The sequence below is a fragment of the Cyanistes caeruleus genome, chromosome 13 (assembly GCF_971803275.1).
Source record: "Cyanistes caeruleus chromosome 13, bCyaCae1.hap1.1, whole genome shotgun sequence".
Lineage (NCBI taxonomy): Eukaryota > Metazoa > Chordata > Aves > Passeriformes > Paridae > Cyanistes > Cyanistes caeruleus.
In genome coordinates this window covers 8,016,677-8,038,735 of record NC_141713.1, presented here as the reverse complement: position 1 = coordinate 8,038,735, position 22,059 = coordinate 8,016,677, and the positions used below count along the sequence as shown (strand labels likewise).

Below are 22,059 nucleotides of genomic sequence, written 5' to 3'. Positions count from 1 at the left end.
TTAAAAGAAACCAAACAAACTCATTTTTCATTATCTTCTGCCATCTTACTATTTCACAAGTTAGAAATCCATTAGCAATTCTGTCAAGAACTAGATAGGCTGCTTAGTTATCTAACACTGAAGCACTCACATCCCATGGCTATCTTGATGTCCCTGGGAGAAAAAAAACAACAAGAAAAGCAATGGAGTAATAAATTATTATAACTGTTTCATTAAAACTTAGGACACTGTAATTTTCAAGTTTATTTGGTGTTATATTTAAATGAACCAAAAGGCAACATTGTACAGTAACATTATAAAATAAAATTATTACATAGTACATTAACCAAAGCCCCATTTAAAAAAAAAATTCCTAAAAAGTCATTTGGGGACATATCCTACTCTTGCTCTTCTGCACACATGATTTATTAAGCTCATTTAAAGCAGCACTCTTTTTTTTAGGAAAAGCAAAATGGAATTTGCCCCCAAAATGGAGTATCTTTTCTTATAGTTCTTGCAGTTTCATTTTATCATGTGTAATATATCAAGTTTATAAGGCATAAATACGAAAAACAGTTCAATATGCTCATCATAATTTTAATTAAGTAATACAATCTAGGACACTTTTTCAATCACACCAAGGATTACAATGTACCTATAGCTTTAGTTTCTTTTTTTTTTTTCTTTTTTTTTTTTTAAATACAAAAGTCTATCATATAGTATACAGTGTATTCTAGTTGGTAACTGGTTCACAAGGTGGATCACAATATTCTTGCAGGTTAATATGTCAGGATTTCACCTAGTTTGTACACTCTGTGCAGGCTTCCTCCTTCCCTGGCTGCTCTCCTCCAGCAGCAGCATCCCTTCACTCCATCTCCTTGCCTATTTTAAGAAGGGCTCTGTGCCAGATGCAAATCCAGCTGGGAATGGAGGCAGCCAGGGAGTGGAGGAGGAGGAGGAGGCAAGGCAGCAGCTCACAGAGGTGTTTGTGGGGCAGGGAGTCAGGCTCTGCTCTCCCAGCTCCCCTCAGGAAGGGAATGCCCCAGGAGGGAATCCATGACAAACCACAGCCTGGTGTGTAAGGAAATCACTGACCAATGGAGTGGGTGCCACTGGCTGCTTGTGCAAAGTAAGGATGGGCAAAAGCACCTCAATAAATTAGGAAGCAGCGTGGATGTTTGGGATGCTGAGTGCTTGGGTTGGGCCAGCTTCACATCACCCACAGCTCCATAACCTGCAAAGCCTTCCCAGGATTTTGGGCATCTCTGATGCAAAGACCCACCTGGTGCCAGCTGGATGAGTTGCACAGACAAACCCTCTGATCAGTAACACCTCCCACACCCATCTCCTACCTCTCCTTGGGTTGATATTTCCTAAAACCAGATTACTGAGATGCCCTGGTGAAAGCACTGCTGGTTTGGGGCTGGGGGCAGCAGGGCCAGACCATTCATGGTAGTGCAAGAGGGGCTGGAGAAGGCAGGGGGTCTGTCCCCACTCCTCCTGCCCCTCCAAGGGTCTTGTCACTGCTGGTGGGGGCAGATGGGGGATTGACACTGTGCCCCCACAGGGCCACACTGCTCCCTCCAACAGGGCTGTCAGAGCCTTTCTGACATTACCTGAAACCAGGAATAGGTTTTCTACATATACAATCAACCTAAATTGTGCATGAGGTAAACTGCAGAGCAGTGTCCTCCAGAGCATTTTTCACATGTCTAATATTAGATATCTTGCTGGCAGCTCTGAACTGTCCCCAGAGGTTTCTCTCCCTGCCTACATTTACTACGTTCAGATCCTGAGCTCCTGCACTCAGGTGCTCTGAATCACACCGTAACCAAAGGCAGCCTAAAATAGACGGTGTGAATTGCTCCCTCCCTGCTGTGACTCCATCCTGCAGCATCTGGGAGGAAAGAGAAATTATCTTAGTATTAAACATGGGCCAAAGTCACAGAATTCGGGTCAGGATTCAGGCCAGGCAGGCACAGATTTTGTCTGTGGGCCTGTTCTTGCTCTCTATTTGCTGATGGGATATCCAATCCCGTGCTTACATTTATTTTTCTGATAGATCAACAGTCTCAGGAATCACCTATCCCTAAATAAAGCACAGCATGTGAGCAGCACATAAACAGCTCTCCAGCTGCAGGAAAGAGCTGACACACATCTAAAGTCACAACAAAGCCCTCACCTCCCACACACCCTTCCCTCAATACTTTTTTTAAACCAGTCAGAAACAAACAATGAGTGCAGCACAGCCCAGAGAGACAGAAGAAGGAGCATCCAGTGCTTTCTTAGCTGCTGTGTCATTATGTAGGGAGGCTACTTCCAAAGAAACCAAATTACCCCACATAAAGAGCATTCACTAAAAGAATCTCCTTTCCCATGGAGAACCAGCAAGATCACATTATTTCCTGAAAACACCTTTTTTTCCTTTTTTTTCTATACTTGACAGAAGAGTAATACTGTCTGGGTTTTTTGCTTTCACTGACCATGGCAGGCAGTTTCTGTCCTAGCTTGAGAATTCCATCGAACCTGCTATTTGCATTTGGGATAAAGCATCAAATGGACATTTCCCATGGGATACAGACTGCTTGCTGTCTGGTAGATTCAACCATCATTCTTAAGTACATTTAGCAAGAGGGAAGCAAAAGATCTCCCTGTGCTGAAATGCATTGAATCAGCAGCAAGTTTCTACCAGTGCTGAGAAATTGTGCCCTTAATAAAAGTGCTCAGAAACCACCAGCCCTGCTGCTTGAGGAGCACTCGGAACTGTATAGAAGGCCTGTGGGAAAAGGACTTCCATTAGTACCCACTATGCTGTGATTTATGTTATGGGCTTAAAATAGCAAAAAATTAAACAGTTCTATTTAACCTACAGTCTAAAAAAAGGCACAAAGACTTTGTGGAAAAAAAATAAAAATTAACTGTTCAGATTACATTTCCAAGAACTTTTAGAGTGTCACTTTGATTTGCCAGCTTTGCTTGCTGGCAGGAGTGAAATTGAGACAATTTCACTGTCTGCAGAGGTAAAGAATACCCTTTTGGCAAGGCAAGTTTGCCAGCTCTATGCAAATGTTATTCAGCAGAAGTAACTAAAACCTCTTGTGATTGCTTTAAAACATAATCTTTTTGGTCTGCAGCACATTGCACTTACCTAAGTACTCAGTGATGATAGAGTGGGTCTTAGGGCAAGACCAAATACAAAGAGCCCTTTTTAATCTGAACACAGGAATGAACTCTGTTCACAGCTTCACAGTCTGCTTCCGAACAAATGATCATGAGACACATAAATAGTATAAAATAAATACAATACATTCAGAGTTTTCTACATTGTGGAGAGCTGTTAAGACTTCTCTAGCTCTCCAATGTAATGCATATAGAACATTCCCTTCTATACAGTGCTACCTCCATGTACCCACACCTCCTTTAAATGCAACATAGCTCAGACAAACTTCCTCTTTTGCCTGGATTCTCATCAGTCTCTGATTCTGTAAAACATTATATCATTTCTTTAGGAAAAAAAAAAAATATTGCACTTTTAAAAATGCATAAAAATCGAACCGAATTCCCATTAACTCCACCACACAGTCTGTTATTTAAAATAGGACCTTCCCAAAAACGTATCTCTAGTTGTTCTGCATTCTGCCTTCATTTACAGCATTCTCCACCGGGATTTGCTCAGAACATTGTTCCTCAGCGCATCCCTTACAGTTCTGCCAGCAGCCTTTTGCCACACAGCGTGAGCTACCCGAGACACACGTGGCTGGGAGTCACAGGGGCGTGCTCCAGGCTCAGGATTTCATGGTGCAAATGGGAACCACAATGACCAGGATAACCGTACAAGCGGCCGCTGTGATCAGGGCAGCGATCTTGCAAACCTTTGCTCTCCTGAACTCGGCCTCTTTCCGTTTCAACAAGGAATCGTAGCCGGGAGTATAAATGTCTTCCATCCAGTACTCTAAGTTGTTTGGGTTTAAAGATTCTTGAGTCTAAAAATTCAAAGGAAACAGTTGTTAATAGTCTGGGGTCTGTTGTTAATAAAATAAATAAACAAAGCAGATGTGCCTGGAGGCCTCCCAGTTACACCTGGATCTGCTGTCAGGATAAAGTGGGTTATTGCCACTTCTCACACCCCTTCATCTCCTTGTCCCAATCCCATAAAGCTGACGAAAGTGGTAACAAAATACTGCAAAAAATAGGCTCCTGCAACAGTAAGATTGTGCTCCAAAATCCCTCACTTACCTCTGATTTACCGGAAACTTCGTCATCTTGGATGGCATTTAAATAAAATCTCTTTAATCTGCTCAACAGCAGAGGTGTCAGCAAATGCCTGCCTGTAACTGTTAATAATTTTTAAATTATTAAAGCTCAGCTGATGGGAAAGGTTCTTAATATATGCTCCTCGTGCACTACATTTTACAAAGCTAACCCTATTCTGGCACCATGACTTGCTTGCAGGGCAGGATTACCCAGCACCCAGTCCTGCAATTTACAGACCCCTCCTCTGGAATGGCATTGCCTGCAGAACTTTATCAGTGTTTCCATTTGAATTACTTATTTTTTATGTCTTACAGCTTTTTATTCCTAAGCATTTATGAGCTCTTAAAGCTTTCCATTTCAGCCTTGCTTGTTTTATTCCCTTTAAACTCTGTGTTAGAGGAAAATAAGGGGAAAACCAGGGAAACCCAAACACTACTATTGAACTTATCAGCAGAAAGGAATAAAGCAAAGAGAGCATTTTGAAAAATGACAGCATTTCCCCAAAGCTGTCTCTTTTATCTGAGACTCCAGAAGTCTATCCCTTTAAAACAAATGAGAAAGATTCCATATAAAAATATTACAGTGAGAATACCCTTACACACACCATTTCTGTGCTTGTAACAGTCCTGACCCAAAGGTTGTCAGACCTGGCAAAGAAACTCCAGCTGACTTGAGAAGGATTTCAGTAAGTCTTTAATTGACTAATTCAGATTTTGTGGCCACAAGCTACTGACTGAAACTTTGCTTTGCGTGAGAGCAGCATTTGTTTTATGTAAAGAACTACTAAAATAAGTGATTTTATAGCTATTTCAGAAGTAAACAATGAAAACTGAGTGATGATTTTATGATCATTTAATGTACATCTCTATGACAGTGTTAGGATGCTGAAACAGAGGCCATCAGACACATCTGTGATTGCATCTTTAGGGCTTTGGATGACCTGTTTCAGCCTTGTGAAAAAAGGCAGCAATCTCATCACTAAAGGCATCAGAAAACAGCCTGATACTGTTTCATCCCAGTGGATCATCATACACAAAGCAAAGCAATGAATCTCACACAGAGCCCACACCTGGGACAAGCTTTGGGCCTGACGAGTTTTGCAATTTCTTTTTTTGGAGGAAAACCCAGCAGACTTGTCAGGCTTGTCAGGAGAAAATTTAGGTAAACAAAGGTGGAAAAATCCCAAAGGTAGGCATACTGTGCTTCAAGCAAATTGCAGTTTCGGACCCGTCTGCCTTGGCATTGACCTTTTAACTACTTCAGAAGGAAGATGCATTATTGAAAAGGCCCATTACTGTTAATCAGCTTCCCTTCCCATTTCATTGCCAGACATAGGAATGTTCATTAAGGCATAATGTATTTACTTTCAGTTCTAATAAACTTAATCACTGGGGAAAAAAAAAACCCACTCATCAGTCTGTGTCTATTTTTCAAGTTTGTCAGTAAGCTCCATTATAAAGTCTAGACATGGGCTTTGTGGGGTAGATGCAATTCTGACAGTCTTTCTGGAGGGAGAGAATCAAACCAGTAAATTTCTATCACCTTTATCCTAAAGATAAATTATGGCAATAAGCCGATTTCTCTGCTTTGCTCACAGTCATGCAGAGCTGCTTACAGAGAACAAAACAGCCCAACGAGGAGCAGATGGAGAACACTTCTCCCAGAGGGGCTTTGCTCCCAAATATCACCTCCCTTATTGCCTCACACAGCAGGTAAGTGATGCTTTGTGACTGCCTGCTGCAGAGGAACTTCCTCCAGCCTATTCCTACTCTAGCATACAGCCTCAATGCCAGGGTTAGGAATTTAGTGAGCCCCCTAAAGCTTTTAAGACCCAAAAAGCTGCAGGGAGCTGAGACAAGAAGCAGCCTGGTCCCTGTCCTGCTTGGTTTCTCTCTGAGTGCACTTTAGCCACAGCAAGGAGCAGGGGCTGTTGAGGACAGGGAAGTTTGCATGAGCCAAGCAAAGACGTGAATTTGTTGTGCACAAATTCCTGCACAAACATTCATGGGAGTTGCACTAAAGCACTGTGTGGGTGATGGTTTCAAATCCAAATCAGCCAGCTCGGGGTCCTGAGGCACAGCATCCTGATGCTTTCCCAGGCATTAGTCTGGAGCTGGTTTAGGTACCTCAGCACCGAGCCATTGAGGGCTGGCAGGGAGCAGCAAAGTCTCAGACTCTTCCATGCCAGACATGCTGTGGAGACAAGCAGGCTCCCTCCTTGAGCAGGGCTGCACCAACTGCTGCCCACAGAACCCAAAGTGCCTGAGGTCAGCACCAGACCCCCCAGCAGTCCTACATTCTACTGTCAAAGTGCATATAAATGATACACAGTTATTTCACATCAGTGTGGATTTCATTGTGTGACACATTTGGGGTTTTGAGACCAAGAAATGCAACATTCATTTGGTCTTTACGCATTTTGGACGTCATTCTTCAGGTTTCCTCTTCAAACCTCTGCTGAGATATCTTCCTTCCTAAAAGATGTGCTGTGTTTATCAGGCTACACAGGGTACCCAATGTGGGTGCTCATTTTATGTCAGGTTTGTGATTTTGCATCAGGGAAATATAAATGCAAAACGTGCATTTGTCTCCTCTGTTTGTTGCAGAAGAGCCTGCACACTTACAAGCAGAACCAAAATGCAAACTAGACACACCATTAGTTGCCTGGCTGGTTTCCAGCAGCCACTTCAAAGCTTCAACAGTGACGTGTTTCAAAACCAGTTGTGGTATTGAACATCTTCTACAAGTATTTGATGTCTCGTGTTCCTCGTAAAATGGAAAAAAACAACCCTAGCACTGCAATTCCCTGTGAATAATTCAGAGAGAACAAAGGCAGAGGAAAAGGCAGCAGTCCCAGCTCCTGCACCACTCTTCCTTGCTGCAGTGAGGGACCAGCTCACCTCTGCACTCCCTTACTCCCCAACCCTTCTTTAGAGCTACTAAAGCTACGATGGCTTCTCCATTGCAGAATAAGCTGGGACCATCAGCCTGTCAAGGATCACCATTCAACAATGAAACATTCACATTTTCATTGTCCCTGGCCAGGATGGATAGGGATCAGCAAGATTAGAGGCTCAACAATCCACAGCTTTTTCCTGAGCTATCCAAATCCCTTCTTAAATGTATATTTTGGCAACATCCATTTGCAATCAAGCCATTCAAATTAAACAAATGAGACTCACTTGTAGATCCAAGGCTGCAATCTTGCCTTTATCCCCCGAATTCCTCGTGTATTCCTCTATGGTCCATGATGGCTGGGCACGTTTCACTTCAGCCAGCTCTGTCAACCTCATGTCTGTGTAGAGAGGGTTGCTTTTCATGTGTGACTTGAGTGATGCAGGGTAGGGATGAGGACTAAAGACTTGCTCAATCAAGAAAGCATCTTTTGGCTGTTTAGAGAGTCTATGTGGCTGTGGGATTTCGTATTGCCTGTCTGCCTGCAATAGGGTTTAAAAGAATTTGAGAGAAAAAACAAGACTATGAGGGAGTTAAACACAAAAGACAAAAATATTCCTTTCAGAAGCATAATATGATAAAAAATAGACCAGCTAGGATAAAGATTTTGGATGGCAATTTTGCCCACCTTCTTCTCATAAACAAACCAGAGGTATTGAGGTATTTTATAAACACAACTCCATACTCCTTATAACATGAACATGCTGCTGAGGCAGCAGCAAAAAATTAGGGTTTGCGCTGTTTAGACACCAAAAAACTATTCTGAAATGGCCCTGACATCCAGAGAAGCCCAGCTGATCTGCAAAAGCTGAGAGACACAAGCAGGCTTCCAGGTTTCTGTTTCCAGATCAAATCCTAACATGAGGTATTCCTGAGGGATGCCCCCAGCCCGACACTGCAGCATCCATGGTACAATCCAGCTTCAGCCACAGGCCACTGAGGGAGTCTGGAAGGGACTCTCAAAATCAGCATGTCATCCTAAGCAAAGCAATGTACAGAAAAGCCAAGGTTTGGGCTGACTAAGGATGGCCTTCTTCCCTCTCTGCAGTCCAGCAATAACCTGTGGTTTGTGGCTTCTTGTTCACCCAACCTCATTTGTTTCCATCAAACCTCTTTCTCTCTTTTCCCAACTCTTCTCTGCCCTCACACCCTGTTGTAGGAAGGCACAGCATGCCTGCTGTGTGGTCACAGCTGACAAGGGGCTGCAGGACCCCCTCCCCAAGCAGAAACAAGCACCCACCCCATGCAGTTTCAACTGAGCAGCACCCAGAGCCCTGCACAAGGGCAGCCAGGACATCCATGGGGTCAGTGAAGGGGGCACAGGGAAGCTGCTGGAGGATGGGCAGAGTTCTTCTGCCCAGCCAAGCCAAGAGCACAGCTGAGCTGCAGTTCAACAACAGGAGGCTTCAGACTCATTTAAATGACCATGAAAGAGAGAATATAACTACAATGAGCATCTCTCAGTACACATACCAGGATTTTTTCCTTGAGGGACTTGAATCCATGAATCTGTTTTGTTGGCTTTTAAATATGTACATACTTGTCTGATAAAAACCATCACAATTCAATTTCAAAATATCCCTTCTAAAACAATCAGTAGAGAATTTCAATCTTCCCCCCACCCTTTTCACTAAGGTAATTACCAGGCCTCCTGATATTGCTACAGATGATGAAGAGTACCATCACCTTCCCGAGATGTCACCCACATTACCACCCTCCCTTTGCAAAAAAGAAAAGCTTTTAAGCAGCAACTTGGCCATTTTGCAACCACAAAGCAAGAACCTACAGGTACAAAATCACTCCATTATGATAACAATAAAAGCAGGCATAACATGGCAGGGCAAAGCATTGTCATAGCCCACAGTTTGAGACGACTATGGAAGGCATTCATAACCACATTATTTTTAAGCATTTATTAAGTGAGTTAAAGTTGAAATTACCTCTTTTGATTTCCTGTGCCAGTCCTTATTTTCTCCTCCATCTCTCTCTTTCATCTCCTCCTCTGTTATGCCAACTTGGTTGGTGTAAGTAATAGCTCTCCAATCTCGGGGAGAGTTTGAAATACTTGCTATTTTGGATTCAGTTGCACTGTTTTCTTCTGTTAATGACCTCGATGATCTCCTAGTAAACAAACTTTTTTTTAAGGCTTTTACTCGAAGACTTTCACTATTACTTCCACTGGCATCTGAACAGCACCATTCTGGGTTATTCTCCAGTTTGCTTCCATGAGGAGTATTGTGGCACTGAAATATCTGCGGGGAGTTGCTCTCATCTGACGCGGCATCGCTTGTCAAAGAGTTGAGATCTATCTGTACACTGACCTTCTCTGGCTGCTGGATTTTTTGATCCAGCTTGCTTAATTTTCCCAGGACTTGAGAGATTTCTTCTCGGACACCTGAGAGAGATTCCAGTTTCTTCTCTATTTCACCAATCCTCAAGACTAATTTGCAGACACTCGTTTTCAGTTCATCATCCGTGTTACTGACATCCACCCTGACCACTTTATCCAGTTTGTTACAGGCACTCCCATTGGAGATCTTAGTCAAATTGTGCTCAGGTGAGCTCTCACAGTCTGATTTATGCACCTGAGACAAGGAACCAGTGCTGTTGTAGCACGAGGACTGCATGACTCCTGTGGAGCCGCTGATACTCATGTCATCCAAAAACCGGAAAATGTCACTGATGTCATCGCTCACGATTTCAGAGTCATCATCTGACTGCTTCAGAGAGTGCCGCTCGCCGTACTTGGCTTGGCCTGCTGCACACAAATCCTTGCATTTCTTGTGGTCCAGAACCTGCTGCTCCGTTTGTGTCCCAACACTCATGGTCCTGTCAATGCTTAGGATCTGGACAGAAGTACAGTTAATGCTCTTATCCTTAAACTTTTTGACTGGCTCGTGTTTCTCCACATCTAGAATGGAAGGAATTTCCTTAGGTTTATGCCCATTGGGTTTCACAGCATAGTTTGCCTGCATAATTGGTTGCTGATCCTTTGCATTTAGGTAGGACTGATGCCTGTCAACTGAAGGAAAGTTTGGAGATGGGTTGCTTGAACTCTGGTATCGTGGTTTCTCTTCAGTCTGCTTCCTATTAAAAAATGAGCGTTCAAAGTCAGGGACCTCCTCAGTATTTAAACTCCAGCTTTTAGCTGGCCAGGCTGTTTGCTTGGCTGGCTTTCCAGTCCACTTTTTGGTTTCCTGTGGTCCAAGAACAGTAGTTGGGCCAAAATACGTTGAAGCTTGAAGATCATCTAAACTTTCATGCTTCACTCGCCTTTTGTCCGGTATAGGAGAATAGATTGGATTCAAGTACTGGCTGCTGTACGGCATTTCGAAGCTGTGGTTGAAGAAAGTCTGCTTAGAGCTTTCTTTCCTGTTCTGAGGCTCTCTGTGTCCATCTTCTGGTGTTTTGTTGGATGGTATTAAGTTGGGAGATATTGTAATCAGATTATGAAAATCTTCTTTGAATATATTTCTTTTCTGGACACAAGACTGCATCATGAATGGCTCATCATTTGAAATGAAAGTTTCTTTTATGCCTGCACTTATAGGCAAGGAATCCTGGTCTGAAATAGATTCATTTTCAATGTTCATGGGGAAGTAGGTACTCTGCATCTCACATGGTGGGGATGTGGCGATGGAGTAGGACGCCAGTGCCTGCAGCCTGTCCAGAGAGGCAGCCCGGCCCTTCATGTCTTTATTAACACCAAGCAAGAAGTTGGGTTCCGATGAGGGGACAAACTGCTGGCAGTCTTTGCAGTCCATCTTTCTGCATTTTGAAGACCTTCTGACCGGGAAGGCCCGGTTGAAGTCTTGCTCGTTGAGCTCGCAGTTGGGCACACAGTCAGGCACACAGTCTGCCATGTTGCAGATCTCTGTGTCAGACCTGCAGGACTCAAAGGACTCCTTCTTCTTCACTTTGTGCCTTGCAACTGGAAGCTTTTCCTTGGCCACTCCCCCGTTCATTTGTATGAGGTTGAATATTGTTACTATATCTGCCGCAACCATGATTTTCTTTGATTGCTGATTGTTTACAGTGCATCTCATTTTGTCTTTGAACAAAGTCGCTGGGAAATTAGGATCCAGGCAAGCAGTGTAAAACAGCACACTTCTGAGCTTGGCCAACTGGGATAAATCAAACCTTGCACACAGGGACTTGCAGAGATCCTGGTAAGAAACAGTATTCTGCTTCGTGTCCAGCTCCTCCAGTATCTTCACCAGGAAGAGTGAGGATTCCTGGTTGGACTCCATGGCTTAAGCTTATTTCGCTGTTTAGCCTGGAAACCGCCTTCCACTTCTACAGCAACACAAAAAAGATTGTCAGTCACCCACAGACAACACCCAGGGCCTGGCAACTCAGCCAGAGATGGGGCCTGACTCCCTAACCATGCCATCCAGGGCTTGCTTTTATAACCCATCCTTGTGTTCTGAACTTCAGGCTGCAATCCTAGCATCCAATAAATCAATACTTAAATGGATAGAGGGTTTTATCCGAGAAGGCTCCTTTATGCCAACGTCTACTAAAGCAACCAAGCAAATAAACAGCAGAAGCTTTGGAGAGGCTGAACTAATGGCAGATAGACAATCCCAGCCTGCTTTCTATGGGACTGTCACAGAATTTCTTACCAGCTTATGAGAGGTTCAAAGCACAGCTTGAGCATCAAATTGTCTGCAAGAATTCAGGTCCTAGCGTAACCAGGGCTGATCTACTGCACCATGACATGTTTTCATATCTGAATGAAAATGGCTCTGAGGAAGATTTTCTGACAATAAACTTCTGACATGTTTTTAGAAGTTATCTGAGAACATAATTACCATCTTGCTTACTTTAAACCATTATTTTCTCCTCTACTCTAAAGTATCTCCTTTGGATACTTTGACATGTTTTTTCCAGAAATACCTTTTCTTAAGTATAGGATTCAGGAATGGAAAAGCTGCCAGGTCCCACGTGAAAAGTCTGTGTGGGCCCTGTTTCAGCTCTTAAGCCCAAAATTTAGCAAAGAATAGAAGGAGTTAAAAAAAAAATCCTACTGAACCTTGAAACCAATCCAGCAGATGCTAGAGGGCTGGCTGCCAATCAGGATGGATTTGAAGACAGAGAAATATCAAGGACAGAGAACATCCTCTTCAATGATGTGCTCCCAGTGAAGCCTAGGAGTGCATTTCCATTCACCATCCCGAAATGACAGGGCAGAGGTGAAGAGCAAAAGCTTCACATTCATGTGGATAATAGGAATAGCTTGAACAAGCACAGCTAACACTAGCAAACATCTTAGGGAGAATATAAACCCCTGCACTTTCAGAATTTAAACCAACCTTTAGCTATTATGGATTAGGAAAGGATGTTGATGATTTTTCATCCATCTGTTGTGAATATCCTTGTCGGTGCCTCTGCTGTTGTCTTCTAGGAAAGACAGAGCACAGGATGATGCAGTCTGCCAATTGCTATGTTTGGTCACTCTGTCTTTGTTATTCTTACTGATAGGAATGACAAAAATCTTCTCTGTTTCCCACAAAGGTATTTTATCTTCCCTCATTCACTTAGATGACCTCTGGAAGTGGCCTCTCCTCCATCAAGTGCAGAATATCCACCCAAATGGCAAAGCACTGAAGTCAACATTGCAAGGTTTATTATTACTCATTCTAAAAGGCACCTTCTGGACAAAAATCTCAGGACTCCTGAGCACCACTCCAGAATCCAGGGCTCCTGTGAATCCAGGGCTCCTGTTTCATCTCCTGCCCTGACATTACACATCAGTGAGTGCTATCAGTATCTGAAGCAGAGTACTTCAGTTTTCATAACAAATAGTTACCCAGAAGAACACGAAACAAGTCTCCATATGAACTCAGTTGTTTATTTAAATAACATCTTTCTACTGTGTGTGATCAGGAGCTGAGCAGCAGCAATGTGAATGTATTTCTGTGCTTGTAAACACGACTCTCAGAAAGCAATGGCTACAGGGATTTCCCAACACCTCCGCTGCACGCATGTTTGCTTTTAAAGCTCCTGTATTATGCATAGCAGCACAACTCTTCTGCCAGCTGACAAAAGAGAAAAAATGTTTTACTGTCTGTGCTCAGCTCTGAGAAGTAATGTGAAAGGCTGGAGGAGGGTGCTGGTATCCTTTTTCTCTCAGCAGTGTGTGCTTGGAGGCACAGCCTCTTTCACAGCCTGCCTTTGTATTTCTCCACATGTTGCCATTAATGGTGCTCCCATGCTAAGTCCAAACTCTGCTAGTTACCACCATGGCTACCAAGTCCTCACAGAATAAACTTCACACGTGAAGCTCAGAGACTTTCCCAGCTGCCAGGGGACTGCCATTGCAAGTCAATTTTCTGCATGTTATAAATCTGCCACTTGGGACATGAGTGAAAATATGTCTTTTTGTCACCCCCAGGCTGAACACCAGCAAAAGCAGCTATCTCCTCCTATTTGTAAATTCACAGCTTCTTGCAAACCCCTCACCTGGATATACATTTTCACAGCCTGCTGCACACCCTGTGCTCCCTGCACTGGCCTGCCAGCAGCCTGCCTTCTCCCCACTCACACTCCTGCTAAAACACCCAAGTAGCTAGTTTGGAGGAATGTATTTCTGAAAAGTGTCAACCCATTTTACTCCCCACCTTTCTGTCTTTACTCTCTCATCCCAGTGAGGATATCCTAGGTACAGCTTCTTGAAAATTTTTCTTCGTATCAAGCCATTCTTAGTGTCATCAGAGGTTTTAATTCAATTCAGGTTTCTAACACTAGGAATCTGGTAAAACTCGGGTACAGCCTGATTTGCGAGGCTGCTGAGTGATGACAAGTTCAGTAAATTGAGTGGAAGCCCTGCTGCACACCCCCAATCTCATGTTGCTTCTACTTAGCACCAACAAGGACCCTTGTTTTGGGGACCCCAATCTATGCACAAGCAGTAAGGTGGAGGCACTGAAGCACAGACCCAAAGCAGGAGAGCTCAGCTAGGCTGGATTAGCTCAGTCCCACCCCTGAGCCCCCAGACCCAAGCCTGGCAGGTGACAGTCAGCTATAAACAGTGAGAGGTGAGGGAAGAGGCTTTGAGACAAGGGTGACCAGGAGAGAGCTGAACCTGCTAAGGTGGGAATTCAGCCAGTTCATTCAACTGAGACTCAGCTGTGGGAGGTGGAAATTGAAAAGGCAGGCTGCAAACTCAGATGTAGGCCTTGAGGAAAAGAAAGCTATCTAGGAGCTGGAATAATTTCCTCTTCACCCCTTGGCTGTTCACAAAAGCCAGCTTTTTTGTGTGAGAGCATTTCAGGTGTGAAAGGTATCTCTGGGCTTCAGCCTGAGCATGGAAATTGGTGCTCCCTTGTGCGAGAGCATCAGAAACATTGCTGCTAGTGGAGCATCAACAGACTGGGGCTGTGAAGAACAGGATGTACTACCCCGTAAGGATAATATATAAGGGCCTTGGAATCTTGTTTCCTGGTTCAGGGATGTAAAAACCTGGTGCCAAAATTTTTAGTGGCACATTAAGCTCCGCTGTCTCTTGTCAAGCCTCCTAACAGCCCGTGACAAAGACAGGTGCTGCTTGGCAGGCCACCCCAGGAGCTGCCACATCCCGGGTGCCAAGCACTTGGCCATGCACCATCTCAGCCGTCATGTCCACGCTCATTCAGTATCTCTCAAAGCACAACCAGAATAGACCTAGACGGGGCACACAAATGCACAGCTCTGAAATAAGCACAGGAAGGCCTTTCAAAGAGGGTATGGGGTCACAAATCAGTCAAAAGCAGCAAAGCGAATGGAAGGACCCACAGCAAGAGCAGCAGCACAGGGTCTCCTCAGATGGCCTCAATTCCACCAAGGTCCTCGTGCCCTACCCTCACTGCCAGCAGCCACACACACCCTCCAAACCCCCCCTCAAACTGACTTTGGTCTCCAGACACGTGGAGCTCCCCAGACAAAGGGATGGGATCTGACTTATTTATCTTCACCAAGACCATCTCTGACCAAAGGAGCCACTTAACATTTCATCCTTAATGATTTTGTTCTATTAACACTGGAAGGGTCGCTTTGACTCAGCTTCCCAAGATTGGACATTTGCTGCTCTAATAGCACAATTATATCCCAGCATGGATTTGTAGAGCATCATGTTGCACAGCCAGTCGATGGGGGCTGGCTCTCCTTGCACACAGATGAGCTCCAGACTTACCACAAATCAATGTCTTCTTGCCCTGCACCAGGAGCAATGAACTGAGCTCTCATCTTACCACTAACCCACCGTCTCATCCTCTGGAGGAGAAGTCCAAGAATATTACGAATGCAACCTCCATCCCCAGTGGAGCTTTCTGCTGAACAAAGGGAATGTACTGTTCTATTTTCTGGTGTCCTTAGGAGCAAAGCCTCCATGAAACCTCTCCCTTGTGGTTCTCCAGACCAGGGGAACCTGCAGACTCCTTCATGCATCTTGCTTCCTTGCAGAAAAGTCAGAATGCACTTCCCATCCTCACCACCTCCCGAATCAGCACTGGGGTGGGGGTGGTCCCCTCATCTCCTGACTACCCTATAAATTTGCCATTCACAGGAATTCCTGAAATTAATTCTGCTTCCCAGTTGCCCTGGCTGCTTTCCTGTGACTCCTTCAGCCCAGACCCTGCCCTGCGAAATGGGCAGCACACATTGGGGCAGATAAACCCCAGCGCAGGATTCAAGAGACAGTCCCACCACTCTTCCCTGAGCAGCTGCAGGGTGGCAAGGTGCCCTGCACGAGTCTGAATCGTGGCCACTGGCAGACAGACCACGTTATCTTCCTCTCTTATTTCCTGCTTCATTTCCTTTCCTGTTCTTTGTGCCACTGACATTTGCTGTCCCCCATTTCCCCATATCCACAGCAGGTGCAGCTAGCACACAGATGTGACTGCTGGAGTCATCATTCCCCCTCTCCCTTTGATTTGCCAGCCAAGAGGGAAACACATCCTTGTTTTGTTCCCCCCACCAGTGTCTAACTGGCCACCCCAGGATGCCACTACAGCAACGGCAGACAGCGAGTGATCCTTGCATAAATTCCCTCAGAAAGAGCCTGCTACTTCAGCCCAGCAGAACACCAATACACAGCCAGTGATATGCTGTTTTACTATTAACTCGAGCTCATAAATCATTCAGCCTCTCTTCCCAACACCAGATACTATAAAACAAGGCAGGCAACGCTTGCCTCACATGAAATGTAACCCATAGAGATGCGATTCAGTTTTTGTTTTCTCCCACACTCATAAATCCATTTCTCTGTCAAAACATTAAGAAATTTCTGATGAAGGAATGGGGACCTCGAGCCCCATCTGGCTTCCACTGCACACAGACACAGAGCTGGCACTCCGGGAAACAATGCCCATTTCTGTACACACCTTATTCCTCCTCCTCCCTCCAACCTTCTGCTGCTGCTCATGAAAAAGAAAACTAAAACATGCACTTTGGAGCCCTGCCCGTGCAATGGCAACTGCTCTTCTCCAGCTCTCACTGAAAGTCCTGCTGACCAGCGTGGCACGGGCTGGCTCCTCCGGACTGTCTCCTCGGCTGGGCTCAGCCCCCGGGCCAGGTGGGAGGTGGGTTTATGGTTCTGCCTCGCTGCTGTGGTTTTTATTCACTCCTCCAGAGCCGAGGGGAACGAACACCTGCATGCCGGGGCTGGCGGTGCCTGGGCACCCGCTCTCGGCAGGGCTCGCTGCTGCTGTGCACGGGAAGGATGCGCACCCTGCACCCTCCCGGGCATCCCACCGCCAGCCTCCTCCGAGCTTCAGGGGGTCGCTGGGAACAGCACCGGGAGAAGTTGGTATTCTCTGGCTCTTATCTTGTGTGAATGAGCCCTGGAAAACCGCGCTTTACAAACCCGGCTCCTTAACAGAGGCAGGCTCTGCTGTAAAAGGACTCTGCACAACACTTCAGCTTCCCCAACACCCCAGAATTCAGCGGGTTTTAAAGGATCTGGGTGCATAAATTAATAGGGAACTAGTGGATAAAAGCAGTGGAGCCTCACGGCTGTGCCAGAGCTCAAGTCGAACAGGGTTGCCATTGATTTTTCTTGCACAGTGACATTAGGCTGATTATTTGCATGGTTCAGTTATGCAATCCAGGTTAAGGTATCTACGATCTGGGAAAGTGCAAACAATCATTCTAAAACTGTGAAATAAATTACTTTAATTATTACTGCATCATATACTCTTGGTTATTCTTTGCCAACTCTTGGCCCATACAGACACACACACTAATACTGTCCTCCCAATACATTTTTAGAGCACATCCAATCCACATTTCTACCAGAATTTTTTGTATAAGGAGAGACCATTAAAAACACTGACAGATACAAAAAAGTCTAATTGAATTAAATGTGAGCCATTTATCCCATCTGTGGGCAACCTGGATTTTTGCACAGCAAACCTATAACAATCTCACTGCCAGCCCAGACCTGACTGCTCCCTTGCCCTGGTGGGTCCAGTCTCCCTGATCCCCATCCCTTCAGAAGCTGCTTGGGGTCCCTGGGGCTCAGCCCAGGGTCACCCACCTGCTCCTCTCGGGCAGATCCAGATGTGCGGGACTGAAGTGGAGCTGCCAAAGTCCCAGCCGGAGTTTCGCGATTTTGGAGCACCCCCTTTCCTGGAGAGCTCATCAAAGAGGCAGGACCCCGGGGCACCACAGGGGCTGAAGGGTCTCTTACCTGCACTTCCTCCTCCTCCTCCCAGCCCGGCGGGGGGAGCCGGCGCTGCCCCCCGGGTGCCCAGCGCATCCCTGGGGCTGCAGAGCGGGGGTCGCTTGTCCTCGGCGCCCCTTTCCCCCAGCCCACCCCTCCCGCACCTGGGGCTCACCTGCGGGCTCCGCCTGCCTCCGGCGAGGGAGCGCGGCCGTCACGGCTGGATCTGCCGCTGCAGCAGCCGCTTCCCGGCCAGGAGGAGGAGGAGGAGGAGGAGGAGGAAGAGCCCGAGCCTGAAGCCCCAGCAGGATGCCATAGCGCCGGGCTGCGCTGACAAAGGCGGCAGCAGGTTGGCATGGGAGGAGGGAGAGAGGGGAGGAGAGAAGGAGGGGAGACGGGAGGGAGGGGGCTGCACAAGCCGAGCCTCCCCGCACCGCCCCCGGTCCCGCAGCCGCGGCGGGGCTGCCCCGGCCGGCCCCGGGCGCTGCGGCAGCCGCGGCCCCGGCTCCGCAGGGACGGGAGCGGGGAGGGCCGGCACTCCGCTTCCCTACACCGCTGTCCCTATGATTTCTATTGTTAGTGCGAGTCCCGGCGCTGCTCGGGGCGGGGGACAGCGCTGGGCCCCGCTGGCCGGGCAGGGCACAGCGCCTGCTGCAAAGGCGGGCAGCACAGCGGGTGCCCAGAGCAAAAGGAGCCCGACTCTTCCAGCCGGGGACATGGAGAGCAGCAGGCTGAGGAGCAGCGGCCGAGGGAGCTGGAGCTGCTCAGCCTGCAGAAAAGGCGAGGCGAGGGTGACTTTATCGCTCTTTCCAACTCCCTGAAAGGAGGTGGCAGCCAGGTGGGGCTCGGTCTCGTCTCTCAGGTATCGAGAGATGGGGAGAGAGGAAACGGCCCCAGGCTGCACGAGGGGAGGCTGAAGTTGGACATTAGGAAACAATTCTTCACTGCGAGGTGAAGGCTGGAGCACACTGCCCAGGGAAGTGCTGGAGTCACCATCCCTGGAGGTACTTAAAAGATTTAAAAGATGTGGCACTTAGGGACACAGTTTTGGGGTGGATTTGGCTGTACTGAGTTAACACTTGCATTTGATGATCTTAGAGCTCTTTCCCAACCTAAACAATTCTGTGATTCTATGACAGAGTGCGGTGCCCACCTTGCACACGCAGTGCCCACCCTGCATGCCCACCACCCCAGGGCCAGCAATGCACATCCCTGTGCTGCACAGCTGCCCACAGCCCCTCGGGCAGGTGGGCCCTGCAGGGATGGGGTCTGGCAGCGAGGAAGGGGCTGCACGGTGTGCGAGTCCCCAGCCCAGGTGTGCCATGGTACACGCTCTCCGTCTGGGCAGGAGAGTTCTTACCTCAAACACAGCACTGCCTCTTCCCCTGCTGCTGCCTGCCTCGCCACGCCACACAGAAACACTGCAGAGAGTTTTTAATAGAGGTGTTGCTGGGTGAAATAAAGCAGTAAGATGTCAAAGGCTCGACTTCTCTCACTAGCACCGTTTAGGGAGTGGACTGTCGGCTTTCCTTTCCTAGATGAACTAATTTGAAGGGTTGTGTGCACAAGCACACCACAGCCATCAGACCACTATGGACAAACTGGCCTAAAACTATGTGGTTTACTTATTCTGACAACCTTGGGAACAGAGCTCTCTGCTTCCCTGAGAGAAGCAAGGGGTCAGGAGGGGTTTTTGTTTGAAAGCCACTGATGTGCGAGCCCTTCCACTGAATTTGAAGAATATTGTGTGTGATTCAGTGTATACATAATATCTGTAAAGACACTTAACACACACAGCAGCTAATACAAGAGGAGAAGGTAAACATATATCCTTGCAAATGGAAGAAAAGCATGGGGTTTTTTTCTTACCACTACATAGCAGCATTAAAAGAAGCAGTGTCCTTGGGCCCTATTTTCCATGCTTTTGTCAGATTTTTTTAGTCTATAAGTATCCATTTACTTGCAAATTTCACGGCTGGATGATTTCAGCCCTACACCACTTCCTTCAGCACATGCCTTCAGGTCATCAGAATAGTCAGAAGAGCTCTCTGTACCCTTCAGAACTACACACACCAGAGAGTGTAATAGCAGATATTTCTTACCCCTAGTTCAGGTCTAGCTGATCTTACTTGGTTTTGCCCAGGTTCTGAGGGGTTTCCAGAGCTGGCTCCCATAGTTGCCACCACAGGAAAATGTGGCGACTTCGTCTTTTGTCTCCCTTGCGTCTGCTTCAGCACGCAGAAATTACATTTAATTGATGGCAAGGGTTTCATTATCTTTTTGTGGGCTGTGACTAGCAGCATATAATTAGGAATCACCTGCAAAAATTGGTTTGAAACAGTTAAACACGGTGCAGACTCTTAAACACGAGACATTGATTTTACACTGGGTGGTGAGTCCCAGGGGCAGCAGGGCTGGCTCCCCTTGGGGCAGAGGAAATCCTGCAGGTCTGCAGGGACACCTGCCCCCCTCCCTTTTCCCTTGCTTTCCAATCTGGACTCCAGCTGTCCTCCCTCCCCAGACCAGATCTGACAGCATTCAGTGGGAATTTCATCCAAGAGGACAGCACCGGATCAGCTCTCCCTGTCCCCATTCTCCATCTAATTTTAGAACCATCAACTCCTGTCTCCCCTCACAACCTTTCCTTGACATTTCTTCTTTGTTCTTTACACTTCTTTTCCTTTTCATCTTCTCTTTCCTTCAGCAGCTGGCACATTTACCTTGTCTGGCTCCCCCATAGCTTCCACCTTCCTGCCAGACCTCCCATCTTCCTTAGCCTCTGCTTCAGCAGCTCCTTCCAAACTAAACAGGTGACCCACGGGATAGAGATGTCTCCTCGAGCCAGGCGTGTCCAGGACTGAGCACACCCACATTTCCCAGTCTGATTGGCATCACAGTGTTGTAGATATGGTTCCCAGTTCCTCACAATCTCTTCCCTATGTAGCACAGCCCTAACAGAAAGAAATTTCAGCCCAATTTGGTTGTCAGGGCCAGAATGTATTCCTCATTCATATGTGATGCCAATTACAGCTACACAAATTGAACACATTGCCACTATCCTCTCTCACAGCAGCAGTGGTGCTCTTTATTTGTGCACAGGAGTAGTTCCACAGGGTGGAAGCACTGATTCTGATGCATGCAAAAGGGAAAACTGATGTTGATGGTAAGGTCTAGGAAAGAAAATCTGTCTGGTTTTCATTACTGCAACACTCACTAGATAGTTCTCTGAAACTTTTTGGCTCCCTTTCCATGTGAACAACTCCCTGGGGAGGGGCAGGTTTTTTCCTCTAGTGTCTGACCCACAATCTCCTGCAGAATTCCCTGTCTGTTGCAACCCCTCCAGAGCAGTGTGCATGCAAGGAGCCAGCATAAACATCAGCAAGCCTGGGTTCAGGGCTCTCACTTTGCCTTTTCTCATGGCAGTGGCTGCAGCACTGCACAGCTGCTATGTGCTCCTCCTTGCAGACACTCACACAAGTGTTTATAACTTCAACCCAAACTGCTCATCCCAGGGACAGCAAAGGGACTGTCCCAAGGGCTCATTTAAAAGTACTAACAAGTCTTCATGCAGCAAGTCTTTTCTTTACCTTCTTTATTGTGACCTCTGGACAAATTTGTGCCTATAGGAAAGCAGGACCAAAACCCCATCAGTCAATTTGGTGTTTTAGCTGCTTTCAGGAGCCCCCAAACCGTTTCCTGGTGAATCTCTTTCACTAAGAGGTAAATGAAAACAAATTTCATTTTAAATGGGGCATGACTTCACCTAGCACCTTCTTCAGCACAGACATTTCTTAAACAGCTAGCAGAATTCTAATGGTATTAAACTGTAGAAAAAACAGTCCTTTGCCAATATCACCTTTAGTTCAGAGACTGGTTTATATTTTCCAGTGTTCCAGTAGCAAGTCCTTAATCTCTTTTGGGTTTGCTTTTAAGAGAAAGAGACAATCTAAAGCCCAAAGCGCAGCCTGTGCTGGGAGTGCAGTTAGTTACACTCCATACAGACACGTCTCTCTGAGCCTGCTGTGCTCCCTGAAGTCTTTAACCAGGATTTGGGAGAGCAAGGCAACCTCTGGGGGAAGAGCCAGACAACCCAGGGCACTGCTTTCTTCCTCTCTGTCACGGTCTGGGTGAAACACTGAATCCTCTCTTAGCTCAAAGACAAATACTAAAACTTTCTGCGTCGTTAAATTGCACTTAGCAATACGGAGCCTGCAGATTGCTATTTTTAT

General features: G+C 46.5%; 1 protein-coding gene across 3 annotated transcripts; it reads right to left on the bottom strand.

Moving 5' to 3' along the window:
- Positions 1 to 504: 504 nt before the first annotated feature.
- On the bottom strand, positions 505 to 18,197 carry MINAR1 (membrane integral NOTCH2 associated receptor 1). Of its 3 annotated transcripts, none has more exons than XR_015275986.1 (4): positions 18,006 to 18,187; positions 9,129 to 11,484; positions 7,416 to 7,710; positions 505 to 3,962 (listed from the first exon to the last, which is right to left on the bottom strand). XR_015275986.1 is itself a non-coding variant. In XM_086849689.1 (4 exons), exons 2-4 carry the CDS (start codon positions 11,436 to 11,438, stop codon positions 3,765 to 3,767), a joined length of 2,763 nt encoding a protein of 920 aa, XP_086705815.1. In that variant the 5' UTR covers positions 11,439 to 11,484; positions 18,006 to 18,197; the 3' UTR covers positions 505 to 3,764. The 3 variants fall into 3 exon arrangements, 1 of the variants encoding a protein (XP_086705815.1); XR_015275987.1 differs by lacking the exon at positions 18,006 to 18,187 and adding an exon at positions 12,504 to 12,591; XM_086849689.1 differs by having other exon boundaries at positions 7,416 to 7,670; positions 18,006 to 18,197.
- Positions 18,198 to 22,059: the final 3,862 nt, after the last annotated feature.